This window comes from Diabrotica undecimpunctata, chromosome 5, assembly GCF_040954645.1.
Source record: "Diabrotica undecimpunctata isolate CICGRU chromosome 5, icDiaUnde3, whole genome shotgun sequence".
In the NCBI taxonomy this organism is placed as follows: Eukaryota; Metazoa; Arthropoda; class Insecta; order Coleoptera; family Chrysomelidae; genus Diabrotica; species Diabrotica undecimpunctata.
In genome coordinates, this window is record NC_092807.1 from 138,477,334 (window position 1) to 138,505,247 (window position 27,914).

The 27,914-nt window shown below is 34.8% G+C and overlaps 2 protein-coding genes across 2 annotated transcripts in view; one reads left to right on the forward strand and one right to left on the reverse strand.

Moving 5' to 3' along the window:
* Window positions 1-27,914, reverse strand: part of ck (unconventional myosin-VIIa ck) — a 215,250-nt gene that overhangs the window by 158,837 nt on the left and 28,499 nt on the right. The gene's annotated exons all lie outside the window — the stretch shown is intronic.
* On the forward strand, window positions 17,160-17,576 carry LOC140442489 (uncharacterized). The gene has a single exon (XM_072533557.1). It carries the CDS (start codon window positions 17,160-17,162, stop codon window positions 17,574-17,576), a length of 417 nt encoding a protein of 138 aa, XP_072389658.1.

Below are 27,914 nucleotides of genomic sequence, written 5' to 3' on the forward strand. Positions count from 1 at the left end.
CAAAACTTTCCACACTTTATTTTGGAAACTACAGAGAAGTTCGATACACAACTAAAAAAAAATTGATAAAAACCAGCTAGTATAAAAAATAAATACTAAGTCTCTAGGTATGCGACGTAAGGAAAGTCGTATTATTTTAGCCTAGCAGGTTGAGCACTAATTTGTAACACCCTTAAAGTTTTCTACAAATGAATGTATTTTCGAAATTCTTCTTTTTCCATTGTTTTGTTTTGTAAAGTTTAATTAATTTATTTTTTGTGTTAGTAACTTAGTTCGAAAAGCATGCACAAGAGTTTTTTACCTTTTAGGGCATTTTCTTATGCTTAAGCTTAAAAATTGAATGTCATATGTATACGATGTAAATGTTTAATATTGTATTTTGAATGAAAACTTTTTTTTCATCCAGTAACTGGCTTCGACTGTTGGATGCTTTGGTGTATAAATAAATAAATAAAGAGACTTTAAGCTGTTTGATCTTGGGTCCATCTTTCTCGACTACCGTATTTCAAATAGAGCATTTCTTCCAATAATCATAATAACGTTGAATTTGTAGAAAACTCAAAATTACGTTCAAAACAATTCTATAATGAGTTTTTAACATCCAGTACAATAAATAAACAAAAACAATCACTATAAATACGTTTAACGGGATATTAAACATTTCCTAATTATTTCATGAATCTAGAAAAGACTTACGTTTGATTTAAACGCTTTGATTTCGTACAACTATGATATGCAAAGATACAGCGAACGTAGTATATGTATTGTCACAGAAACGACTAACGTTTTGTTAATAAATTTTGTGAAAATTTAGAAAACAATAAATTTCTTTTATTGCTATTGTCTATAAATACACATTAATTCAACAAATGTTTTCTTTAGATATATAGTGTTGTTTAAATTAAAACTCTCTAAACCGTTCTTTAACAAGTTTTTTCTCTTTCTGGTGACCAGATTCAAATTTACAGATGACGGCCTGTCTGCTTTAGGTATATTTTTTCGCTTATTTGATACATATATAATCAAATTTCTCTGAGAATAAAATTTATGACTTCCAAAAACATATGCTAATAAATTTATCTCTAGTCACAATATTTAAATCTCTTAAGAGATTTCCGAAAGTGAAACCATATGCAAAGTATATGCTAAAATTCGCGGAATATATAACTCAATAATTTACTAAACAGCTATTCTTGGTCCCTAAAATCACCATACAATAAATTTTATATGAAAAATATCACATTAGTTATGCCTATACGCATCCAATACAGTCAATATAATTTATAAAAACAATAATTACACACGCCTACATTTTTTTTTCATGAAAAAGTGTTTTAAGTTTAATAGGTGTCATATAGTAAATAGGATGTGCTGATCACGAATATGTACTTATTTTTTTTTTCAGTACGTCAGGTTTTCAAAAAAAGTGTATTTGAAATTTATCATAGAAAATGCAAAATTGTGTTGTTTTTGTAACCTAGATTAGACAATATTTGCTTTTTTTTAATAAAGCTTTTTCCATGAAAACTGTGTTTTGTGGTGTTCTTTTAATGAATTTTTGTGACCGAGTTTCTCTTCAAGGTCCAGCAGTAATCAGCTACCATTCTCTTATTTTCCTTGGAAACGTCTCTCCATCTCCTTTATATCTTGATGGAACGTCTCTCCCTGCTCCTCGCTGACAGCTTTAAGATTTTCGGGAAAATAGTCAACGTGGGAATCCAGAAAATGAAGTTTGACGCTCATATTGCATCCAAGTTTTTTATAATTTTCGACCATGTTGGCTACAATTTCTTTAGAGTTTGGAGACTTGTTGTTTCCATGGAAACCGTCTATAACTTCTACGAAAGAACTTAGATTTATCCTGGGTCATTGTATTCTGGAACAATTTTAAGGTTCGAATTTGAGAGCCTACAAAAATTCCTTCTTTAAGTTTAGCTTCAGAAGTGCCGGAAATTTGTCGAACAGATATTTAAAGCAGTCACCTTATTTATCTAAAGCTTTGACAAATTGCTTCATCAATCCTTACTTTATGTGAAGAGGAGGCAAAAGAACTAATTTTGGGTCAACTAGTGTATCACGTTGCACATTTTTTTGTCCCGGTATTATCGGAGAATCTGTTAAAAATAGGAGAACTAATTATTGAAACAGTTTAAAAATGTATAATTGAAGAAGTGCATAGTATCTCAACATCATTAGGAATTATGAGTAAAATGTTATAGTGCTTAGCTAGTAAACTCTTTGTAAAGCATTTTTTTATAAAAACCACTGATCTGACTAAAACAGGTAGTGGTAGAGGTAGAGTTAGAGGTAATTGGTAATTATTTTGCTATAATTGCCATATTAGTCGATGCGTAAGTCTCTCTGATGATGGGTAGAACACGTGTAAGAGAATGTTAAGGGACTCGAATTAACCCATCAACGCCTTCTGTGACCACTTGGTTACGCAAACACGCCATCAATTAATGTTAATTGTAGCTCAACTTAACGCTAGAAATCTAACCGCAGTTTAACATTTCGTTACTAAATGTCAGTGTATTCATTTTGTTACTGTATTACATTCAACAGTTTGGAAGGAAAGAATAGTATAGCTTTGTGAATTCATGCGTATTAACGAATGTGCAAAATTTATATGAGACTGAATCACACTGTTACCAAATGGTCACACTAGGCTAATAAGAGATCTAATTAATTTTTTATTTACAGGAGAGGTTTGACGCTCCAGGAAGCCCTGGATATGGTTTATAACGATGACAATGATCATATATATATATATATATATATATATATATATATATATATATATATATATATATATATAATCCAAATGTTTTTTTGACTGATGAAGATTCGGTTGACGAGGATAATGATGAATTTGCAGATAACCTGTCCCGAAGACAATTATTAGCAGAAGCCGAGCTGGGTTATTTTGATGGTGCACCAGAAGACAATAGTGTTTTTATTGATATGGAAGACGAGCAAATACCACGTATGTCATTACTTGATACAGAACCTAATACCAGTTTTTTGAAATCACTAAATTGAAAAAAGTATACTAAAAGTATACTCGGATCGATGGAGATTTTGTAAAAACATCCGACTTTCCCAAAGCAGAATACTCACAATTTAAAATATGAGCCCTATACATTTATTTGAGTTGTTTTTCGGCGTTTCAGGTCGACAGGTTTCTCCAAATAATACGTTTCATACACTGTGCTAATAATACGCAAATGGATTTAAGTGATAAAATGTGGAAACAATTAAATTACAGAGTTCTTTTCATGAATATTATCAACTAACTGAAAATATGAATTATGATGAGTCGATAGTGAAATATGGTCGCCATAATTGTAAACAATTCATTAGGGGAAAACCGGTAAGATTCGGTTATAAAGTATAGTGCCTTAACTCCGAAACTAGTTACCTTGTAAATTTTGAGATCTATCAAGGGAAAAGTACAAATTCCAACGATTTTTATCAACTTGCATTTGGAAAGGCAGCCGCTCTCCTTGTCTCGATGTTGGACACTTTGCCAACAAAAGCTACCTTACCAAATCTATGTAGATAACTTTTTACTGGATTTACTCAATTTCATGGTGTATTTAAAAGAAAAACGATATGGTGTCACAAGAACAATAAGAGAGAACGGAACACCACAAGATGTTCTAATTGACAAGGAAGATGATATTATGTTGACAAGATGAATGGATAACGCCGTCGTAACAATGGCATCAAATTCATATGGTGTGCATCCTATTCAACAAGTAAAACGTTATTCACATTCTGAAAAAAAAGTTGTCCATGTTCCTCGCCCACATGTTGTTGGAATCTATAACAAGTTTATGGGAGGCACTGATAGAATGGAAGAGGATTTAACAAGATACCGTATAATTATTCGTAGTAACAACCAGCTAATTTGAATTTTCGACGTGAAATCGCAACTACTTACCTTACCAAATTCAGAAACCTTCCAATTAGACCTGGTAGACCAACAACAAGTAGAAATAGTCTATATTTTAACAGAATCTCTAACAACATTAGGTACGATGGTATTAACCATCTCATTATACCTGTTCCTAACAAAAAACGAAGGTGGTGCGCAGGAGAAGGGTACTGCTGAGTAGGACGTACGCAGTATGAGAAATGCGATATTTGACTCCGCATTGAATGTTTTGCCATATTTTATAAAGAGTAAATCTTATAATATTTTTATAGTATTTTGACCTAGTGTTACCACTTGGTCACAGTTTGTAATGTCATATATTCGATAAAAAAATAAAATTTAATCGGTTTATCTGCTTATTTGTATTTTTCCTAAACTAAACTTGGTAAAAAACCACCAGTTTAACAAAAAAATTAAATCAGGCTGTGATGGGTTAAATCCAAATCGAACCGCCAATATATTTTTATTGTATATTTAAGTATAAATAGATACATTTTTAATCCAGATATTCTCTCCTTCAAGCCATCCTGCAAGGAAAAATATTTGGAAAACGAGGTCCAGGAAGAAGAAGAACATCTTGGTTAAATAATCTCAGAATCTGGTTCAATACAACATCTGTGCAGCTTTTCCGCGCTGCTGCAGATAAGATAAAGATTGTCATGATGATCGCCAACATTAGTAACGGTAGGCACATTAAAAAGAAGAAGAAGAAGATAAATTTTTAATAGATAATGGACCGTGGAATTGATGACGTAGATTTTATTGACATCTGTCAGTTTCACTTTCCAAAAAAACCTTGTTTAGTGTGGATAATTTGTATTTTTCGTTGTTTTTTCATTTATTTTACAGAATCTTTCCGCTTTTTGCAATATCTAAGTATTCTAATAGTTACTACAACAATTTTACAAGGTTGTGTAAATAATAAAGCATGTTGTTTTATAAAAATAGCAATAAAATGCATGTATCAATAAAGTAAGGTTAGAATGTCTTTAATTTAAATTTTTAAACTATATTTCATAGAAATAGAACACTGAATCATGATGGTATTATAGTAAAAAACACTATACTTAAAAAAAAGCAGCAGAGGAAGCAAAATGTTAACTTTATAGAATTTAAAAAGTCTTGAGATTGGGCATTTCAACTTTTGTTTGGAAAGTAATTGACAGTTGTGACGTCACACTTCCACTGTCCATTAGAAAAAATCGCATTTTTCACACTAAATGGTTAATAAATTTCTGCAGAAAAGGTATAGGGTTTCTTACTATGTTTTAGGGATAATATATTAATGAAAAAAACATTGCTATTGCGAAGTTCGGAGAAATAATTATTTTCGGGCATCGTTCGGACAAATCTTAAACTTAAATTATCACTTTTAAAGTAACACCAATACAAAAAACTATATTTCAAATTTCTAAGGACTTAGGTCCTCAATAAATTGTTCATTATATTAAGAATGGACCACATTGACAAAGAATTCACTGAATCAACATTAATGAACGAACAAAAATATATTTATTAACATCGTTAAAAATAACAGTTGTATAAGGCAAAAATTGTAAAGTCAAATAAGACCATCAACGTTCAACATCTGTGTAGCTAAAGGCCAATGGAAGTTTTAAATTCCTTCTTGACGCTTGTAACCGTTAACTAAGTTGCAAGTATAAGTAGGTACTACTTTTGCCGATTCGGTTTCAAATCAGTCATCATTTGCACAACAGGATATTATTATTGTTTTGTATTTCTCAAATGTGCTCAATATGTAATATAAAGTAATACACCGTTGGCGTTTAATCCCATGAAGGTAAATTATAGGAAGAGTTATAAAAATACATGTACTACTTTCGTACGGCGAAAAAAAGCAGAAAAGAATTAAATGATGTTTAAAAATGTGTGGATAAAAAAATACATTGCATACGAAAAAAATGTAGTAAAATAAAACTCTGAGAATTCAATAAAACGACATTACCGATGAATCACTAAACAAATGTTATACACGGCGATGTTTTAGTATTATTCAAAACAACTTATACTATTTACAACAACCAAATTAATTATACATATAATTATTTAAAACAATATTTATTGCATCGCAAACTGCTAGAGAAATATACTCATGGACAAAAATATCGAATATTTTGGAATTTTCCAATTTTTTTTTTGTAGTCACTATTATTTCAAAATAATTTTAGATTACTGATAATACTCATAGATGTAATCAAATAGTTTGAAATATTTTGGTGTTTATTTTGACGTTTATTCAGTGGTTAGTGTCATTCGTACATTTCATCATAAAAAACCTTTTTCACGTAAAGGAAAAATCATACTAATTCGGTTATTTTTAGTTTAATAAGTTTAGTTAAATATTGTTTTGATTTAACTAAGTTTAAAACAAGTATCCCACCAATTCGACACTGCGATGAAGCCCAAGTAGCACATATTGTAATTTTGTACTAGGAAGGATATGCACAAAAAGGTATCACACGACGTCCCAGCAGAACTAAATCTATAGTTTCGAATACTCTAAAAAGGTACCGCGAAACAGGAAATTTTGTACGAAGGCCTGGTCAAGGACGCCCAAGGTGCACAACCGCAATTGATGGCCGTTTTTTGGTTCTTAATTCTACACGAAATCGTTCATTAACATCGATGCACCTCAGAAATGAGCTATTAAATGTTAGACAAGTTTATGTGAGTTCACAAACAGTTAGACGAAGATTAAAAGAAGCAAACTTAAAGCCCAGACGCCCTGCCAAAGTTCCACGTCTCCTCCTAAATCATAAAGCTCGTCGTTTGGAATTTGCAAGAACACATATTTAGTGGAATATCGACAACTGGAAAAACGTTCTTTTCACTGATGAGACCAGAATCCTAGTATGAAAGCCAGATGGACAAAACTACGTCTACAGAAGAGTTGGAGAACGATTCGCCAGCTGCAGTCTCGCCCAGACTGTTAGTTTTGGAGTTGATGGCATAATTCTTTGGGAAGGTATTAGTTGGGAGGTACGTACCGCACTTGTGGACGGATGACTGGTGATTCTTACGTTTAAAACATCCTGCAAGATCATGTTTTGTCATTTGTTGGTTACATTGGATATGAAAGATTCACGTTCATGCACGATAATGCTCGACCACATGCTGCTGCCATAGTGAGTAATGATCTTGATAGTGTCCAAATTCGAAGATTGGATTGGCCACCGTTTATCCCGGATTTGAATCCAATAGAGCACATTTGTGATCACCTAAAACGCAGCATACGACAAAGAAATCTTGTTCCTAATACGATAGAGCAGCTTCGGCTTGCTGCACAGTATGAATGGAATGCAACTTTCCCAAGGATATGTCCAAAATTTACTTGCAAGCATGCTGAGAAAGATGCAAGCAGTAATAAGAGCTAGAGGGGGGAATACTAGTTACTGATCATACACATCTTTCAGTTAAAACGAGTTGTTTAAGTAATTTAAATTATCATTTAAGTTTAGAGTAAAATATCCTTATTTACCTAATATTAAACATTTATTTTTTTCGCAATTTTCTCCGCATAAAAACTAAAAATTGTTCATAAACATTGTTAAAATAAACTCTATTTTGCAATAAACGACTTGATTGACCAGATTTTATTTTAAAAAAACAAAAATTAGAAAATTGCTAAATATTCGATATTTTTGTCCATGAGTGTAATAAAAGTGACTGTACAGTTTATCGATTTGCGCTTGAAAATCATAAAAACAATAATGTGAACTGTGGATTGAAGCATCAAAGCTAAAAAAAATTTTTAAGAACAGATGTATATGTACCAATAATTCCATATTTTTAGTCTTAAAATTTTAACAAAAATTCAGTTATTAATATTATTGCCTGGTGACATTAAAGTATGATTGGAAAAAGAAAAAAATTACCCAATTTATATATTTAAAGCAGTAAATTTGTTTTTGCAATTGGATAAAAAGTGAGGTTAGGATTGGAATCTCAAAAAATCATTATTCAAATAATTACTTAAACTATTTTTTAGCACAGATAAACTCTGGAAATATATAAATTTTTATAATAAATATACAATATATAAATTGGTATTATATTATTGTTCAAAAAATATAAATAATAAGGCAGTAAAATGTTTAAAACCTATAAATTTAACTTTATCATGCGAATTTGAACTTCAAAAAATTTATTTCTAATGTTATTTATATAAAAATAATTAAAAAACAGGCAAGAATTACGATTAATTACAAATTGTTTATTTTATTACTGTAGATTCATAAATGTTTTTAATGATGTAAATCTTATGGTGATGATATAATAACCTGCAGAGGGCGACACCCGTTCAGCTGCACGGGGCGAATAGTGGCACTCAACGTGTTAATATTTTATTTAGCGTAAATCAATTTACAATTATACTCTTTAATGCTTTTAAAAATGCCTACCCTTATAAATTTTAAAAATTATCCGTGACACTATACATTTGACTTATGAAAAAACCGATTTTATGGAAAAAGCTCTATATAATATTTAATTCCAAATAACCGTATATGTTAAAAACAACTTTTAAATATTTTGCTTGGCTAAAATTGATATACCTACCTACAATCTTAATATAAACAAATTACTCTACTTTCCATATAACCATTACAGTTTACTCATATTTAGCATTGAATAATATTTATTATAGCGTGGGCTACTAAATAAAATTATTGTTACATGCTATTTATACGTAGTTGTAATTTTTGAATTTTTATTGACAATGCATTTTGTTTATTGGCGTATAAACGTGCATTTTTATGGTGCCTACACAGATAATCTGAATAAAAGAAGTGTAAAGTTATTTCCAATTTGTTTTAATTGATTCGAGACTTTTATAAATAATTGTAGAACGGTAGATCTAGATTGTTGATATTAATTTGTTCGTATAAATGTTTAAAAACCTGCGCCTTAACTTTTCTCACTGCTAACTTTGGTTCATTTTTTGCTTTTAATTATTGTGTACCTATGTATTGTCATGTTTTTCTGGGGGTTTAGAGATTTAGATATTTGTCAGTGTTGTGTTAAGCACAGCCGAGTAACGCATTCTTCTTCTTGTAGTGCCTAACCATTTCGGATGTTGACGACAATCTGTAATTTACACACTGCTGCTCTGAAAAGATTTGTGGTTGTTGTGTTGAACCACGTACTTACGTAGATTTTTCAGCCAGGAAATCCTTCACTTTTCTGGTCCTCGCTTTCCTTACACATACCTTAAGAAATACATACCAAGAGGATATCGTGAAGAATACATCGCTGGTTGGTCAAAAAATAGCGAGGAATTTTACCAGAGCTTTCTGGAAACTGGCGTTCCATAAAGTGGTGCTCCTACGAAACGCCAAAAGGCAAGCCGTAAATCCAGATGCCCGTAACACATAATAAAAGCACCCAGGGCACAATAAGAGAAAGTACACATAATCTGCGTTAAGAAAGAACTGAAAACTTTAAAACATGAAGTTACAGATACGGAATATTCTCATCCCTTCTCCAGAGAAGAGATAATCAGGGGCTCTCAAAAACTTAAAGCCAGCAAAAGCACCAAGATTTTATAATATTTACTCTAAATTCCTGATAAAACACAGACATCATGCAACCTGCAAATATCCCAAAAGAACTGAAACTCTTGATCGTAATCAAAGCTTGGCAAACCTGTTGAAAACTCAAAAAACTACGCAACAATTCTTCTTTCTATGGACTGCAAATTGCCAGAGCGGCTTCTGCATCTGTAGAGTTGGGAGTTAAGTCCCACAGCTCTTTGGCCACAATTGACCCATTGTGCATCCTCCCAAGGAGCTGTCGTCCTAACTCATTGGTGAACTGGTCGACGAGTCACCAGGAGACATCTCCCTTATGTGGGCAGGTGTGGGCCAGGGCTCACCGAATGCGTACTCTCCTCTTAACGATAACTCTGGGCATTCACATAGGAAAAGTTCTACAGTTTCATCTTCTATTTCCCACTTTCTGGCTAGAGGTGTGTCTACTAGCCCCAGTGGTGTGTGAAGGTGTTTGCTCAATTGGTAATGACCAGGTAAAAAACCAACTTTCAAGCGTAGATTTTTCCTGGTCATTACCAAGTACTTCTTTGATGCTGACTTTTCAAGGCTACTTAGTGTTACCTTGGCAAGTCGACATTCTTGCCCTTCTTCCCAACTTTTTACGGTTTGCGTGTGGGAGTGACATTTGACAATTTGCACGATTGTTGTAGTTGACCAACCAAAAGATTCCCAGGTCCTAAGAGTCTTAGTCCTGCCACCTTCCTAGCTAATTGGTCATCAATGCGGTTGCCTTTATTCCTATTGTGTCCTTTAACCCACCTCAAGATGATGTTATTACCATCGGAAGCAAGAGTTAGTGACTCGTAACACTCCATTGCTATATCACTTGTCTGCTATATGTGCAGATTATTATAGTTTTCCCAGCTATACCTTTTTGAGTTAACTCTTTTGTATCTATGAAGATGTCAGCTAGTTTTGTCTGAACTACGCTGGTATTTTTGTTATGTTATACCTCACTTTATTCGTAGGTTCAGTGATCTGGAGTATATCCCTCCTTTGTCGATTTTGGAGCCATCAGTGTATATGCATTTACCACGTTTGATTCCCTATACTGGAAGAGGATAAAATACAATAAAATCAGCCCAGAACTATTCCAGGTGATCTCAGTCGAACAGATACGAGATTGTGCAGTCTAGGTAATGCCACTTACCACCTAGATCGAAGCGAAGTTCCAAAAAGACTTAAAACTTCAGCGGTATTTATTGATCGCACAGCGCAATAGGAAAGAGTATGGAAAAAAGGTCTTATATACAAAATTTTCCGTACTATCCCCTGTAAACCAATTGCACGCCTAATAAATAGCACGCTCAACGACCGAGTGTTTCAAGTAGTTCGGGGCAATGATATTAGCTCACCAAAGAAACTTACGAATGGCCTATCACTAGGGTCAATCCCATTTTACTACTATTTAACTTATACTTAGCAGAAACGCCAGAAACACAATCAAAAAAGTTGAGGTACTCCGACAACTGGATCCTTATGACTACATACCGAATACTAAAATTATCTAAAGACATCACTATGACGGACCTAAATATACTGAGCAAATATTTCCGCAAGTGGAGACTACAAACAAATACTTCCAAAACAGAGGTTAGTTGCTTTCACCTGAACAATACACTTGCCAGAGAGGAACTCAACCTACGCTTCGAAAATGTCACTCTTACCCAGAAAAACGCCGAATTTCCTTGGCGTAACATTAAACAGAACACTATCTTTGAAAGAGCATTTAACAAAAACTGTAAAAAGGATCGACACTCAGCTGCACACATCTATGACGAGTTGACGTACTTGTATGCGGATATAAACAGATCATAAATAATGGAAATCTGCCGATACAGCAAGATATTGAAGATACCGGAAGTTCCCGACTCCGCTCTAGAAAACCACCAATAAAACAGCAAGAATGATTGACGAGACTTTTAATATAATGAATGCATAGTCCCAAAAATGGATTGCTTGGTACAATAACAACATGCCCTACATTACCCATATCATCCGAACCAGACGTGTTACCTAAATGAGGAAAGCGACCATCTCCTCAATCTGACAGTGGGAATAAAAATCCCACTTCGAACTTTGTAATATCCCGGGTCTCCTTTTTGTGATATCCCGGTCACATTGCACATTGATACCCATTCATACGAAGATGACAGTCACAAATGTAATTAACTCGATTTACTTCTTCTTAGAGTGCCCTATTGATTTCTGAAGGTCGGCAATAATTCTGACAAATATTTCTCTATCATATGTGGCTCTTAATAAGAATTGAGTATCGAGACCCATTAACTCCCTGATATTTTTCAACCATGAACATTTTGTCTTACCTGGACCTCTGCTTCCTCCAATTTCAAACAAATAACTGAAAAGAACTGTTTCCCAAACATTCTCTTTAACCTTCTCTTTTTTCTAAAGAAGCAAAAGACTCCTAAATGGGGAATCAACAACAAGAAAACCACACAAATTACACAAAGATACTTTACAGAAAAAAGACAATTGACTGACAGTAGTTTCAAAGGGTTTACTTAACAATAAAACACTGAAACCTTTGTTTTTAACACTTCCGCAAAATTTATTATAATTTATTATCACTACAGCTATTTCGGCACATCCCGACCATCCCTGTTCCTACACACGTTCTTCAACACGTTTTTCAAAATTGCCAACGTTGCATTTGGCTAAACTGTTTTACAGATTTCCAGAGGAGAATTGTATGCTCTATCCCTCCGATCTCGGTTTAAAACGGCAGGATATTTTGGAGCTTTCCAGTAATTCCTCAGTCATGGATTTCTCACCCGTCGGTATTTTGAGACATTTTTGGGGACTGAACACTCCGAACGGCTATCGGTAGAACTGATTCGTGTTGGGGTCGAAAGTTGGAGTAGGAGGTTGGCCAAGAACGCTACACTCGTCACGACCATAGACGTAAATGTTTTATAAAAGGTATGTAATTTAAAATCCCTTTCGGGTTACATCACAGAACGTTTTCGAACTAAAAAGGCCATCATCAGTGTTTTGTTACTCGATGCACATGAGATAAGACACTAAATACCTGGTCAAAACCCTTTAGATGGTACAAAATTTAATATGTCTTATATTATATTTAAAAATATGTTGTGATGTTTGAGAATTTCTCAGATAACCTACATGGCAACGTAAGACTCCCACTAGGGATTGCTGCTGACTCTCAGACGATATCTGAGTGTGTTCCAGATGGCAATAGGAGGCAAAAAATTGAGTGGAGTGACTGTAGATGGCAATCGATTGGATTGGTAACGAGCAAAATCACTAGTGTTAATATATACGTCTTTGGTCACAACACGACAGGTTTTGGGCTGTCGAGATATCACGGTCACACAACCAGATCAGTCAGTCCAGTTCACATTTTTTTTTTGTATGTCAACAAGCCTACACAGTCTACACACATACCAACCGTCGGACTCAACGTTGTCGGTCACGACAGTTGAGTGGTTTAGTCGGGACGTGCAAAGGGGGTTTAATCCAACTGTCGTACAAAAAAGACAGGTTCCATTGAGGGCGACGAATGGTTAATAGTTCCATCAAGAAAGCTACAATTTTGGTCAAAGTAACTCATCTATCCAACGTATGTTTTAAATAAAGAATACTGTTCATTAAATATAACTCTAGTTGTTATATACAGTACCTTCATTTTTTAAAACTATCTATTACGCGAAGGCGAAGCAAACATAATTCCAAAGTCCAGAACTAAACAATGATGAGCATATTTATTTTTGTAAAAAGATAAGCTTTATGACTGTTCTATGCTTTAATTTACCTAGTTATTTCTCATTGCTGAGGTACAAAATATTATCTCGAATCGTGAAACCAAAATATTGTTTTAACAGTTGTTTACATAAACAACACCTGAGTGTATATTTTGAGACTTTTGCCATGTTACCAAAACCATAGACATAGTTTTATTTAAACAAAATTTGTAAGAAAGAATGTAGAATACCACACTCTTATATGGGTATATGTTTTATGTAAACCTATTAGATTTAACTGAAGTGTCACACATGAAACCAGTTTTTACTAACTACATACAACAAAAAATCATAATTAAAACAATAAACATAGCAACAAAAGTGTCACTATTTGATGAATGTTTGATAAGTGAGAGCGTGGCCTTATTGTTTCTTTCCATTTCAGGAAGCGATTGTCTGAATTAAAACGTTCAGAGCATTCTTGTTTGATTATATTGACCTGCAAAACATTTTTAATGGGTTTGTTGACCAATATAACCACCTATGCTTCGATGACATATCAGCATTAAGTTTTGTGTGGAGTATAAATTTAGATAACGTATAATAGTGATATGCTTATACACACACGAATCGTTAAACAGCGAATTACACTTTTGCTTATCTAATGTGATAATTATTTACAACTACACTACGCAAATATCCCATTTTAAAAACATTTTAAATATTACAATTAGTTACTTAACCAGAAAATTGACTAAGATTACAATACGATTTATACTCCAATTTACAACCGAATTGATCAGATTAAGTGAAAGGACATAACCACAAGAAAAAACCACAATAATTAACCTTTGAATACTGTATGAAAGAGTCCGGACAGACTGCTTTTTATGTTGGTATTAAACAAATTATTGTAAGGAATCGAACGTTTCAGTACCTTCATGTATCATTGTGACTGACGGTTAGTCGTCATGTGACCATTATAGTGTAATAGTGTAGTATAGTAAACGAGCTTTCGGGTATCTCAGACCGGCGCCACTAATATCGTTACAAAAATATTAAATATTCCGAGGTAAGCTCTTAGATATTTGTACATTTCTCTAATTCTAATTAAAAGATTGTTAGATTTTAGTTATGGGGGATTACGAGCTTAGTTGCAGAAACTTTTAGAAGAAGTAGGACTACATAATAACTTGACTCAAGTCAAGCATACAATAGTTGATGACATAAAAACAAAACAGTTAATATGGTACGGCCATGTACAGAGAATGCCAGATGACAGGATTCCAAAACAGATTTTGACGTGGACACCACAAGGGAGAAGGAAAAGAGGAAGGCCGAGAAAAAGCTGGAGAGAGGGAATTGAAAAAGAACTAGAGGAAAGAGAAATCCCTCCAGGCCTATGGCTGAATAGAGAAGAATGGCGGTTAGGAGTCGGAAGGCGTCGGAGAACGCTTTAAACCGATAGTAGTAGTAGTAGTAGTAGGACTACATAATAGTGATATTGAATCAGTGGCATGCGAAGATGAACCAGAGGAAAAGGAACAGAACATTGAGGAATTTATAAATAACGACAGTGAATCAGAACAGGATATATCCGATGCAGATGAAACAGTTGCGGTTTGTTAGTCTGCCCGTCTTTTCTATATAGGTATGTTAAAAAACTATAATAAATATCAGCAAGTTATGCTAAAATTTTTATTGTTTTAGGCAAGAACCGTACAACTCACTGGAAGAAGCATCCTCCAAAGCTAAGAACCACTAAAACAAAACAGGATAACATAATAATTCGCCTACCAGGGCCTACAAAAAGTGCTAAAAATTTAAAGGACGCTGTTGGGATTTGGAATTATTTCTTGGATGGCACGATAATTGATCATTGTGGAAAATACAAATAAATACATAGCTTCCATTCACAGCTAACGCCAAGCTTCAAAAAGTGCAGCGGCTAGCTTGTCTGGGAATCACAGGGGCAATGTCAACATGTCCCACTGCAGCTCTAGAGGCGATGCTGAACCTTCCTCCCTAGCAGTTCTGCATAAGGAGGGAGGCAGTAATTACCGCCTTAAAACTGCGACAGACACAAATAATGAAACCTGGAGATCTAGTTGGCCACCTGAAAATCTTAGAAGAAATTCCATTGGATTCTAAGGACATGCCGACAGATGTTATGCCAGTCAAATTCGACTTTGAAACACCCTTTGAAGTGGTCATAAAAAACCACCAAATGGGTGAAGAAATTGAACCAAAAGTGGAAGAAGGTTCACTCGTATGGTATAGGGATGGATCTAAGATAGATGAAAGGGCAGGAGTGGGAGTTACTGGGCCCAATTCCAGGCTATCTAAATCTCTTGGAAACGCCCCAACTATCTTCCAGGCAGAAATACATGCTATAGACATAAGTGCCCAAGAATGTCTCAACCAAGACACCCGAAGGGCAAGAGTCCTTGTTTATCAGACAGCCAAGCCGCCTTAAAGGCTCTAAAGTCATTTACATGTGAGTCGAAGTTGGTTTGGGACTGTAAACAATCTCTCAAGAAGCTGGCGGAACGCAACAATGTAACTGTGATGTGGGTGCCAGGTCACAAGGGAATTGCAGGAAATGAGGAAGCTGACAGCCTCGCAAAAGAAGGAGCTAATACCCCATTCCAGGGTCCAGAACCCTTCTGTGGACTATCGAAAAGCCACATCAGAGAGGAACTCCGTACCTGGGAACTCAATCAACTAAGATTATATTGGTCTAACACACCAGGACAAAGGCAAGCAAAAAGGCTCATAAAAATGTCGCCTACTGCAACAAACCGCCTTCTCGAAATGAGTAAAAAAGATATCAAAATGGTCACTGGCCTTCTCACTGGTCACTGCCCTCTGAGATATCATCTCAAGAAGATGGGCAAATCAGATAATGAGAACGGTCATTTCTGTCACAATGAAAAAGAAACGGCAGAACATATACTATGCAACTGCGTAGCACTGTTCTGCAAAAGACTAACATTCCTAGGAGAGGTCAGTCTGGCGTCCTCTGACATAGGAAACAAGTCACCTAGGAAGCTAATCAACTTCATCAGAAGTATTGGCATTCTAGAGTTTAACTAGATTAAGGTATGCACAAAAGATCTCTATAGGTCGAAGTGCAGTGAGGCCGCATGGCCTTAACGACCTCACATAATCTAATCTAATCTAATCTAGCCTCCATTCAAGAAAACTATTCGCGAGAGAAAAATACTAATCTCACTGATGAAGCCAGAAGATGTTTGGAGGAGAGATGGTTATGATATAGAAATTTTTTACCTTACGATGACTCTACAAAGGGTCTGATTTCTTCTTCGTTGCATTAGGTTTGATGATAAGGAAACACGTGAAGAACGATCAAAAATTGACAAGCTAGCTACTATTCGTGTGGTGTTTGACCAGTTCGTAAAAAATTGTCAAAATGGTTACAATCATTCAGCATTTGTTACCATTGATGAGATGCTCCCTACTTTCAGAGGGAAATGTTCGTTCCATCAGTACATTCCCTCAAAACTTAATTAATACGGACTCAAGATATTTGCAGTTTGTGATTCAAAAGTATTTTACACTTCAAAAATGGAAGTCTACGAGGGATCCCAACCCGATGGTCCATATAAATTTTCTAACAAATCTAGTGATCTGGTTTTAAGATTGTGCAAACACATTTCTGGTTCACTCTTTAACTTGACAATGGACAACTGGTTTACATCAGTTCCACTTGTGGAAAAGTTGTTTCGGGATTACGAAATAACTACAATTGGATCGTTAAGAAAAAATAAAACAGAACTGCCAGTCTAGTTTTTAAATCCCACTAAACGTCCAATCCTTATAAGCATGTTTGGTTTTACACAGTATATCACAATCGTTTCTTATATCCCAAAGCAACGCAAAAATGTGATTTTAATATCAACCATGCACCATCATGATGATATTGACATAAAGAGTGGTGATAAATCTAAACCAGTAATAGTCACTACTTATAATAATAGAAAAGGGGGTGTCGACGTTGTAGATAAGTTGTGCGTTAGATACAACTGCTCCCGAAATAGCAGAAGATGGCCCATGGTGATATTCTACACATTATTAAATGTTACAGGAATCAATACTCACGTGATATATGAAGCAAATAACGGAAACCCAAATATACGGCGACGACATTTGTTAAGAGATTTAGCAAACGCATTGGTTCATCCACATTTGAAAAGAAGAGCAGATCTTAGCAATATTCCGATGACGCTGAAACTGAGAATTATGGAAATAACTCGAAGTGATGCACCGAAAAATCAAGAAATGCCATTACCTGCTAAAAGGTGCATCTACTGGGACTAGGGAAAGAATAGAAAAACTCGTTTTTCCTGCTACAAATGCAATGCATGTATGTGCTTAGAGCATATCACAGGTGTATGTCCGAACTGTAGGGAACTACAATAAAACTATATCGTTTTTGTTTTTTGTAGCCATTTGTTGTATTTATGGTTATTTAACATTTTTTTAAGTATGTTTATTATGTTACGTTTGTTTATTTTTATTTTATAAGGAAAAATTAATTCACATGACCGCTCACGTGAACGCTCGCATTTAAGATAATGTATTTATTTTATCTATCGATCGATAATGGTACGATACTATGGTTGGAGCGAGGGTTGGCGCCTCGTTGTGAGCGCTCAAGAAACTATAGTGCCACTACTCGAAGGTTAAATAATCCAATTAGGTTTAAAAAATCAATTTTTGCGCTACTGCCAAATAAATATTTGATAAAACCTTTAAACACTGCACGGTTGGTTGCATTGCAAGTATGTCAAAAATTCTTTTCAGTAAACATCAACCAAATTATACTGAAATAGACTCTAATCTCAAACAAAAACAACTTTCGTTCGGATTTCTAAGTGAGGAGTGTCATGGGAGAACATTTTTACAGATTAGAAAATTCAGGATAGTCTTGGAACCTTGGAAAGCTGACAGGTAAAAGTATGGAGTTGGTGAATGCGCTTAAAAGACGAAGAGTAAAAATTGCTTGAGTCCAAGAGACGAACTGGAAAAAACAGATCACTTAAGAATTTGCTGAAGGATGTGGTGTGTGGATAATAACTCTAGAAATTGAGTCGATATAATGCAATATAGAAATTATAGAGAGCGTGAGAGAAGTTGCAAGAAATATCTTCTTCTTAATGTCCCTATCAGTAACGAATGTTGGGGATCATCATGGCAATCTTTATCTTGTCTGCAGCAACGCGGAAAAGCTGCACAGATGTTGTGTTGAACCAGATTCTGATGTTCTTTAACCAGAATATTCTTCTTCTTCCTGGAACTCTCTTTCCAAATATTTTTCCCTGCAGGATGGCTTGTAGGAGGTCATATCTGGATTCATTTCGCATAAGTACTTTAGCTTTTGAGATTTGATGGTGTTCAGTACCTCTCGGTTCTTCTTCATTCTTCTAAGGACCTCTTTATTTGACTTTGTAGGACCTCTCATGTCACGAGATCTTGAGAATTCTCCTACATTGCCGCATTTTAAACGCTCCCAATCTCTTGTACATATCTTCCTTTAATTCAAAACTGATGTTGTTCAACTGGTACTGTTTTAGTACAATGCGTTATTCAATTTCGTGCAAAACTTCAACAAATATTCTTTCAGAGTAGAGATTGAAGATTAGAGAGACAAAATACAGCCTTGTCTCACTTCACGCATGATTTTTACATATTTGGTGTCTTCACCTTCAATTCTGAGATTTGCGGTTTGATTTCAGTAAAGGTTTCCAATTATTCTCAGATCTTTGTTGTCAATTCTTGCTTTTTTTAGTATTTGCTTCATTTTGAAGTGCCGTACTCGCTTTCAGACGCTTTCTCGTAATCAACCAGACATGCGTATAGGTCTCAATTGATGACTCTGGATCTTTGGAATACGGCCTGTACTGAGAAGAGAATCTCTCGTACCGATAGCATCTATGAGCCCGAACTGGTTGGGGGAAATTTTACTCTCACATAGCTCATCAGTGGAAGTGGCCACCATATGATTATTGCAAAAGTAATGGTGACATTTAAGAGAGAACAATCAAGTCACAAAAATGATGAAGTAACAGACATAGGAACAACCATAGAAAACATAAAATATAACCTGGAAAGCTTTAAACAAGATTCGACAAAGTTCTTATATAAAATTAGAATAGCTCAGAAAATAAAAAATATAGAAACAAAGGGCTTAGACCCTGAAAGTCTGTATGAGGTAATTAAAAAATATATTCAAGAAGCGGCAAATGAAGCACTGGGAAAAGTTGAAAATCGGAAAAAAGGAAAACCTGAATGGTTGTCAACGGAACTAGAAGAGAAAGTTCTCAAGAAAAAACAAGCATATCACATATGGCTTCAATCCAAAGATCCTCAAGACAGAGAAATATACGCTAAATGGAATAGAGAAGTTAAAAAAGACGTGGATAAGGCGAAAAGTATAAACTGGGAGGCTAAGTGTGATGAACTGGACAGATTTATGGGTGGAACAAAAGTGGCACAAGCTTGGAAAACATTAAAGCAGTTTAGGAAAAATGAGAAAAATGAAGACAACATTTCTCTCATAAAGTTAAATGAATGGGAAGAATATTATACGAAACTGCTAAAAGAGGATAGAGTAGAGTACAGATGGGAAAAGATAAGAGAATTAATAGACAACAGAGACGAAAGACAGGAAATCCCTTTAATAACATTATCTGAATTGACGGAAACCTTAAAAGAGGTTAAAAACGGAAAAGCCGCAGGGCCTGGAGACATTCCCATAGAGCTGGTTAAATATGGGCCGACTACACTTTTAGAATTAATAGTAGACCTTTTCAATAAATGTATGTGTGGAGACCAGGAAATTCCTAAAGATTGGAATAAATCTTATATAAGCTCCATATATAAGAGAGGGAATAAAAGAGACTGTTCCAATTATAGAGGTATTAGTGTGACGAGCTTTGTGGGCCGGTTGTACGGCAGAATATTAAAGAAGAGGTTTAAAAGACAGATACAAGATATTGATGAACAAAGCGGCTTTCGTACCGGGAGATCCTGCCTTGATAATATATTTATCCTACGACAAATAATTAAAAAGCGTGTCGAAAGAAGTAGAGAGACCCATTTGGTATTTATAGACCTTGAGAAAGCATATGATAGTGTCTCGTTAAAGAAAATGTTTGAGGTCCTCGAAAGGTCCGGATTGGATTCGACGTATATCCGAGCGATATATAAATTGTACGAAAATGCAGTTAGTTGTGTAAAAATTGGAACCAGAACCTCAAATGAATTTAAAGTCACTAAAGGCCTAAAGCAAGGATGCTGTTTGTCACCGACACTCTTTAAAATATACGTCCAAGAAGCATTGAGGAATTGGAGAAATAAATGTAGATTTATGGGCATCGAAGTGGGACAAGAAACTCTGTATACATTGTTGTTTGCAGATGATCAGGTGGTGGTTGCAACCGATGAGGAAGATATAAATTATATGAATCGAAAATTATTTGAGGAATATGCCAAATGGGGGCTTACTGTAAACATAAGCAAAACAGAATATTTAAAAATTGGAGGAAATACCACAGATCTGAGGCTTGAAAATGCAGTCATAAAAGGCTGCAACCAGTATAAATATCTAGGAAGCATCATATCAGCAGATGGCAGAGTTAAGATAGATGTACAAAACCGAATAACCCAAGGGAAAAAATGCATCTGAATACTGAATTCATTACTGTGGTCTAATAAAATAAAATTGCATACCAAACTTCGCGTATACAGAGCAATTTTAGAACCAATTACCACATATGGTGCTGAATGTTGGACGATGACAAAGAATGAACGAGATAAAGTAGACGTTGTGGAAATGGATTATCTTAGAAGGTCATGTCGAGTATCGAGAATGGAAAGAATCGGGAATGAGGAAATACGAAACCGTAGAGGAATTAGAGATACTCTTTCAGATAGAATACAAGGAAGGCAATTACAATGGTATGGTCACGTGATGAGAATGGAGGAGGAGCGGTGGCCAAAGAAAGCCTTAATGTATGTTCCGCCAGAAAGAAGGAAAAGGGGGAAGACCACCAAATTCCTGGAGAAGAGAAATTACAAAAACAATGCAATCTAGAGGCTTAGAAGAGGGAGATTGGAGAGATAGGAAAAAATGGAGGCTGAAATGCGGGAAGCGGAAATCGCCGTAGGACTCCCGTTATATGATGATATGATGACATAGCTCATCATCATCATTCTGGCTTAGCAACCCTTTGTGGGTCCTAGCCTCCTCAAGAAATTCTCATATTTATCATGTCTTCTTCGATGTTATCAAGGAAGCTCGATCTGATCAAGAAACGTTTTTCTAGCTGGGTCATTTTGTTCTATCCGTATTACATGCCCTACCCACCTCAGACGTCCTATCTTGATTTACTTTAAGATATTTGGTTCCTGGTACATTCTATAACGTTCGAAGTTGTATCGTCTTCTCCACACTACACCGTCAATCATCGCTTCATAAATTCGACTTAGAACTTTTCTTTCGAAACATCCTAATATGTTTTCATTACCTTTTGTTAAGAGTACAGGTGTCTGAACCCTAAGTTAGGACTGGGCGAATTGTATTTTGTAGAGTTTTACTATTGTATTTCATATAATTGAGAATTTAAGGAGGTTGAGCCCAAAAAGCACCGTTATTTGTTTAAAAGGTTCAGATAGTTCCCTATGGATTCGTACTTTACATTCAACTTGTTCAAGAGTTAATTTTTTTTAATTTACCAACTGATGTGGTATTTTTACTCTTACATAGCTTGTAAACTCTGTTATGGATTATCTCTAGGAAAAGTTTTAGGAGATGACTTATTGTACGGTGTTCATTGCATTTCTTGTCTCCTGGCTTTTTCGGAAATGCAACAAACATAGATTTCAGCCATTCTGTTAGTATTTCACCAGAGTTGTATATGTTATTGAGTATCTTTGTGATTATTGCTATTGATTCGTTATCCATCGGTTTGAGTGGTACCGCTTGTATCTTATGGGGACCTGCTGCTTTACCATTCTTTAGCTGTGTTATTGCAGAATGAACTTCCTGCTGCAATATTTTTGACCCAGCAAGAGAAATACATAGGATAATGTAATAAGTGAAATGTGTACTTGACTTGACCAGCCAGATTGGGTGAAAATAAAAGAAAAACTTCTAATCAATTAATAAACATATTTATAGATATTGGTCAATCCAAATACAATGAAACGGTACATGGAGGACTAGGTTTAAAATTAGAAATAATGGAGATATTATGCTTGAACTAACAGTAATTAAAATACTTAAGAATCTCATGAAAGAAACTTAAGAATAAGAAGAATTCCGCGGTAATTATTGCATTCTATTTGGTTCCCCTTTTTGTGTAACGGGCATATTAAGCCCCATTATTCAGACGTTTACAATTTACTCCTCAGATCAAATTTTACAAACTATTGTAAAACCTTGGTGATCTGCTCTCAACCGTGTTTAAATAACTCTGTTGTGATACCATCGTTGCCTGTCTTGATAGTAATCTAAAATTATAAGAACTGTTTGCGCGATCAATGTTACGAATTAATTCCATTTTTTCACACAATGAGACATATATTTCAAGTGATTATAAACTTCACAAATCTAGCTCAAATAATAAATAATAGCAGATCAGAGAAGTTGGTTCTCGATGCCCTTCTAATCTCATTGCATAATTATATATATATATATATATATATATATATATATATATATATATATATATATATATATATATATATATATATATCTTCTTCTTCTCGTGCCACTCCTAGAGGAGATTGGAAATCATCATGGCCACTGCGACTTTGTTAGCAGCGCGCCTAAAAAGTTCAATCGAACTACACCCGAACCATTCACGTAGATTATGAAGCCACGATATTTTTCTTCTTCCCACACTTCTTTTGCCCTTAATTTTGCCCTGCCCTAATAATATATATATATATATATATATATATATATATATATATATATATATATATATATATATATATATATATATATATATATATATATATATTTAAAAGCGACAGTCACATCTTTTTAACTGTATGTGTTAGTCCAAAAATTTCCTGTTGGGAGTCAAACCCTTGTGGCCACCTGTCGAATTAGCTTACAGGATTTTAATGGTTGCTTGCTGATTCTTTATTTTGCCTTTTGTGGGGTCAAATGATACACAATACTTTTCTTCACTGATTTATTAAAATAATACATAACAACTAAACACAGAGACAGAGAGAAAGACAGGCAGGCAGACAGACTGACAAAGAGAGAGAGAGAGATAACTAAACTGAACTGTTTGTTTACGAAAGAAATTACTGAGAACAACTTTCTTCTTTGAGTTATGTGATGAGACTGTGAGAGCAAGAAGCCGGAAGGGCTTTTTGTGAGGAAGCGATTTTTTTAAGGAACCGGAAGTTATTTGAATGCCAAGGAGATGCGGCCTTTGACAACATAAGGTACTCAACATCTGGTAATTTACAGGGGTAGCGGTAATTTCATTTAAAATAATACAAATTTATAAAATTCTAGTTCATTTTCTAACAGTATACAAGTTTAATTTTATACCGAAGTAAAACAGAAAAAAATGAATCATTAAACAATAATACTTTAATATATAATCAAATCATCCAATCAACACCCGTAGAAATAACGAAAATATGAAAAATTTTGATTTGTTTGATTTTAAAAAATCATTATCATGTAGGTGTCAAATAAATTTGGGTATCAAATTGTTCTAAAAAAAGACTTCCGGTTGCAATTTTATATACACAATATTTTGTGCTACCTACGAATTAAAAAATGTATTAATCTACTTAAAGTAGGTGTTGACACAGATTTAAAAAACAGATACCTAGCATGAATTAAAATATTTTTATAAGTATACTTAAGACTGAGATCCAGATGATATACGAGTAAATACATAAATTTTAACCTTAGACAAAATAGAGAAATTCATGTGAAGATAACAGCATACCGGAAAACTGGTGCACATTAATATTCATTCGTTATTAAAAAAGTATAAATTTGTTAAATAAATTAACATAAAATAAAGTATAAAAATACTTTTAATGTATTTTTGAACATTACAAAGTTATATAAACAAATTGTAAACTTGCAACTCTACGTATCGAATGCATTATATGTATCGAATGTATGTATCTCAATAACTTTTGGCGTCCAATTAATTCTGTTTAATTAAATGTAAATCTCAAGTTTCATTTTTATATTTTATTCGGCTATCTGAATTAGACTGGCTGATTTTTGTATTTGAAGGTGATCTCTCTTCATGACTGTATCAACATTTCCACACTTTAATGATTAAAAAATTAGTGTTTTTGTATCTCCCAAGGTCTCAAGTCTTTTAACGATATTTCAATGTAAGCTAGCTTTAAGTTGTATTTACAACTTTAATGGAAATTAAGTAAAATGTGATCAGTTGTTAGACGACTTTTAAGGCTTCTTTCAGACGAACGATATTTTGTCGTAGTCGTGTACGGCAACGATATCGTGTATAGCAGTTAACTCATTGATTAAATGTAAGCTTTCAGCTTTCACACTACACGATTTAACTCGAAGTCGTACACGACTATCGTACTACCTCGACGGGTTCACTGCGACGACACGATATCGGGATCCACTGACTGTTACAGCAAGTCTATTCTAGTTTTCGCACTTGTCGTGCGCTGGTGAACAAAGGCTTCTTTCAGACGGACGACATTTTGTCGTAGTCGTGTACGGCAACGATATCGTGTATAGCAGTTAACTCATTGATTAAATGTAAACTTTCACACGACGCGATTTAAAATCGTAGTCGTACACGACTGTCGTAGTACCCCGGCGGGATCACTGCGACGACACGATGTCGTGGTCGTGAACGACTGCTGTGGTACAAGCAAGTCCATTCTAGTTTTCACATTTGTCGTGCGTAGGCGAAAAAATCGCGATTTATTCTAAACAGTGGTAGTGAATTTAGATTTGAAAATATTTGTTAAATATTTAAATTAAAAAAAAATCTTCTCTTCTTCTTCTTCTTCTTTATATAGACATGACTCTGTCTGTTTTTCAATGTGCCTCCAGTAAGTTGTCATTCCATCGTTTGCGTGGTCTTCCTACTGATCGTCTTCCTATTGGGGAATTATATGTTGTTGGAAATATTTGTCGACTTAGTTTTTGTTCTTTATCGACTTAGAGAAAGCATACGCTAGCGTGCCCAGGAAACAACTATGGGAAGCAATGAGAAGAATGCGCGTTAGAGAGAAATGGGTGAATATAACACAAAGACTGTATAAAGAAACACAAGTGCAAATAAAGTTAGGTAATAAAATAACAAAAACAATCACCGCAACAAAAAGCCTCAAACAGGGATGTGGTCTCTCACCTACACTTTTTAACATATATATAGATCAGGCTTTGAAAAGATGGTATAGAAAATGCGGAACAATGGGCATACCAGTACAAAAGATTATATTACATTCACTACTTTTCGCAGATGATCAAGTTATTTTTGCACAAGACAGGGAGGATATGGAATATATGATAAGGAAATTAAAGGAAAACTATGAACTTTGGGGACTCAAGATAAATATGTGCAAGACCGAATACTTATGTATTGGACCCGAGGTTGCAGATTTGAACTTAAGTTTAGAAAAAAAGACTATTACGAGTTGTAAGGCTTTTAAGTATTTAGGGTCAATGATTAGTCGAGATGGTACTTGTATGAAAGATATAGAAATGAAAATAGCACGGGGAAAACAAGCCACAAGAGCACTTCATGGAGTGATATGGAACAACACTCTAACCAAAGAAAACAAAAAGAGGATCTTTCAAAGCATAGCGATGAATATTACCCTATATGGAGCGGAAGTATGGCCAATGACAACAACAATACGAAATAAAATAAGAACAGTTGAACTGGACTTTATGAGAAGATGTCTACAAATCACAAGAGCGGATAGAATAAGAACGGAGGAAATATGGAACAGAATGAAAGTAAAATGCTCAATTACAAAAAAGTTGGAAAACAGAGCCCTGCAGTGGTACGGGCATGTACAAAGAATGCCAGAGCTTAGGTGGCCGAAAAGAATATTAAACTGGGACCCGCCGGGAAGAAGACGGAGAGGAAGACCTGCTACAAGATTGAAAACATACGTCGGAAATGTTATGATAGATAGAGACCTCAGAGAAGGTGACTGGGAGAATAGAGTGCTGTGGAGGACGAAAACGGCGAACTCATAATGGGAAAAGCCGAAGAAGAAGAAGAAAAAATAAATATTTGTTGTCATTCGGCTTATATGATCGTTCCATTCTACTCTTCTATTTTTTACCCAGTTTTTGATGTTCTCCACCTTGCATCTATGTCGTATATCTGTACTTCTAGCTCTGTCCCATAGTGTCTTACCATCAATTTTTCTAAGTGTTTTCATCTCTGCTATTTCTAACATCCTTTTTGTCCTCTCTGTGTCAGGTCTTGTTTCTGCCGCGTATGTCATTATTGGTCTGATGACTGTTTTGTAAGTTCTGCCTTTAGTTTCTTTCCCGATATTTTTATTTCTCCATATTGTTGCGTTTAGGCAGCCTGCGGATCTGTTTGCTCTATTCACTTGATCTTCCACTTCGGTTTCAAGCTTTCCGTAGTTAGATAATGTGATGCCTAGATATTTAAACTCCATCACTTGTTCTAAGATCTGACCTTCCAGCTCCAATTTACATCTTAGTAAATTTGCTGTTATAACCATGCATTTTGTCTTTGTTGGGGAAACTAACATGTTAAATTTTCTGACGGTTATATTAAATTGGTGCAATATACGTTGTAGATCATCTTCACTTTGAGAGAGTAGTATTGCGTCTTCTGCATAGCAGATTATTTTAAGTTGTTTTTCTCCCATTTGATATCCTTTTTTAGTTCTTACTTTTTTTATTATTTTATCCATAATCAGGTTGAACAATAGAGGACTCAGGGAATCTCCCTGTCTTATTCCATTGCCAGCTTCAATAGGGTCGGTTAGTTCTTCTTCTAGTTTTACTTTTATTGTGTTGTTTTGGTAGATATTTCTAGAGGCATGTCTCTTGCATTCAGTAAGTGGATAACGTCTTTTAAGTTGACCCGGTTAAATGCCTTTTTAAGGTCCACGAAACATAGATATGCCGGTTTGTTGTATTCTAATGACTTCTCTTGCACTTGCCTCATTATAAATATATCGTCGGTGCATGATCTTCCCGACCTAAAACCTTGTTGTTCTTCTGCTAGTGTTATCATTTCATTCAATTTATTTGTTATCACTTTGGTTGTTAATTTTAGTGTTGTGTTTAATAAATTAATTCCTCTGTAATTTTCCGGGTCCGATTTGTCTCCCTTTTTGAAGAGAGGTATTTGGATGCTTGATCTCCATTCTTGAGGAATTCTGTTTTGTTCCATTATTTTTGAAGTAGTTTTAGTAGTTGTTTGGTCACATCTGGTCCTCCGTACCTTAGGAGGACAACGACAAAATGTCGTCCGTGTTAAAGAAGCCAAACTTTTTTTCACGACACGACACTGCACAACAACTACAAAATGCCGTCTGTCTGAAAGAAGCCAAACTCGTGATATATACTTGGAAGTAAACAGTGGTAGTGAATTTAGATTTTTAAAAGATGGATATCGAAAT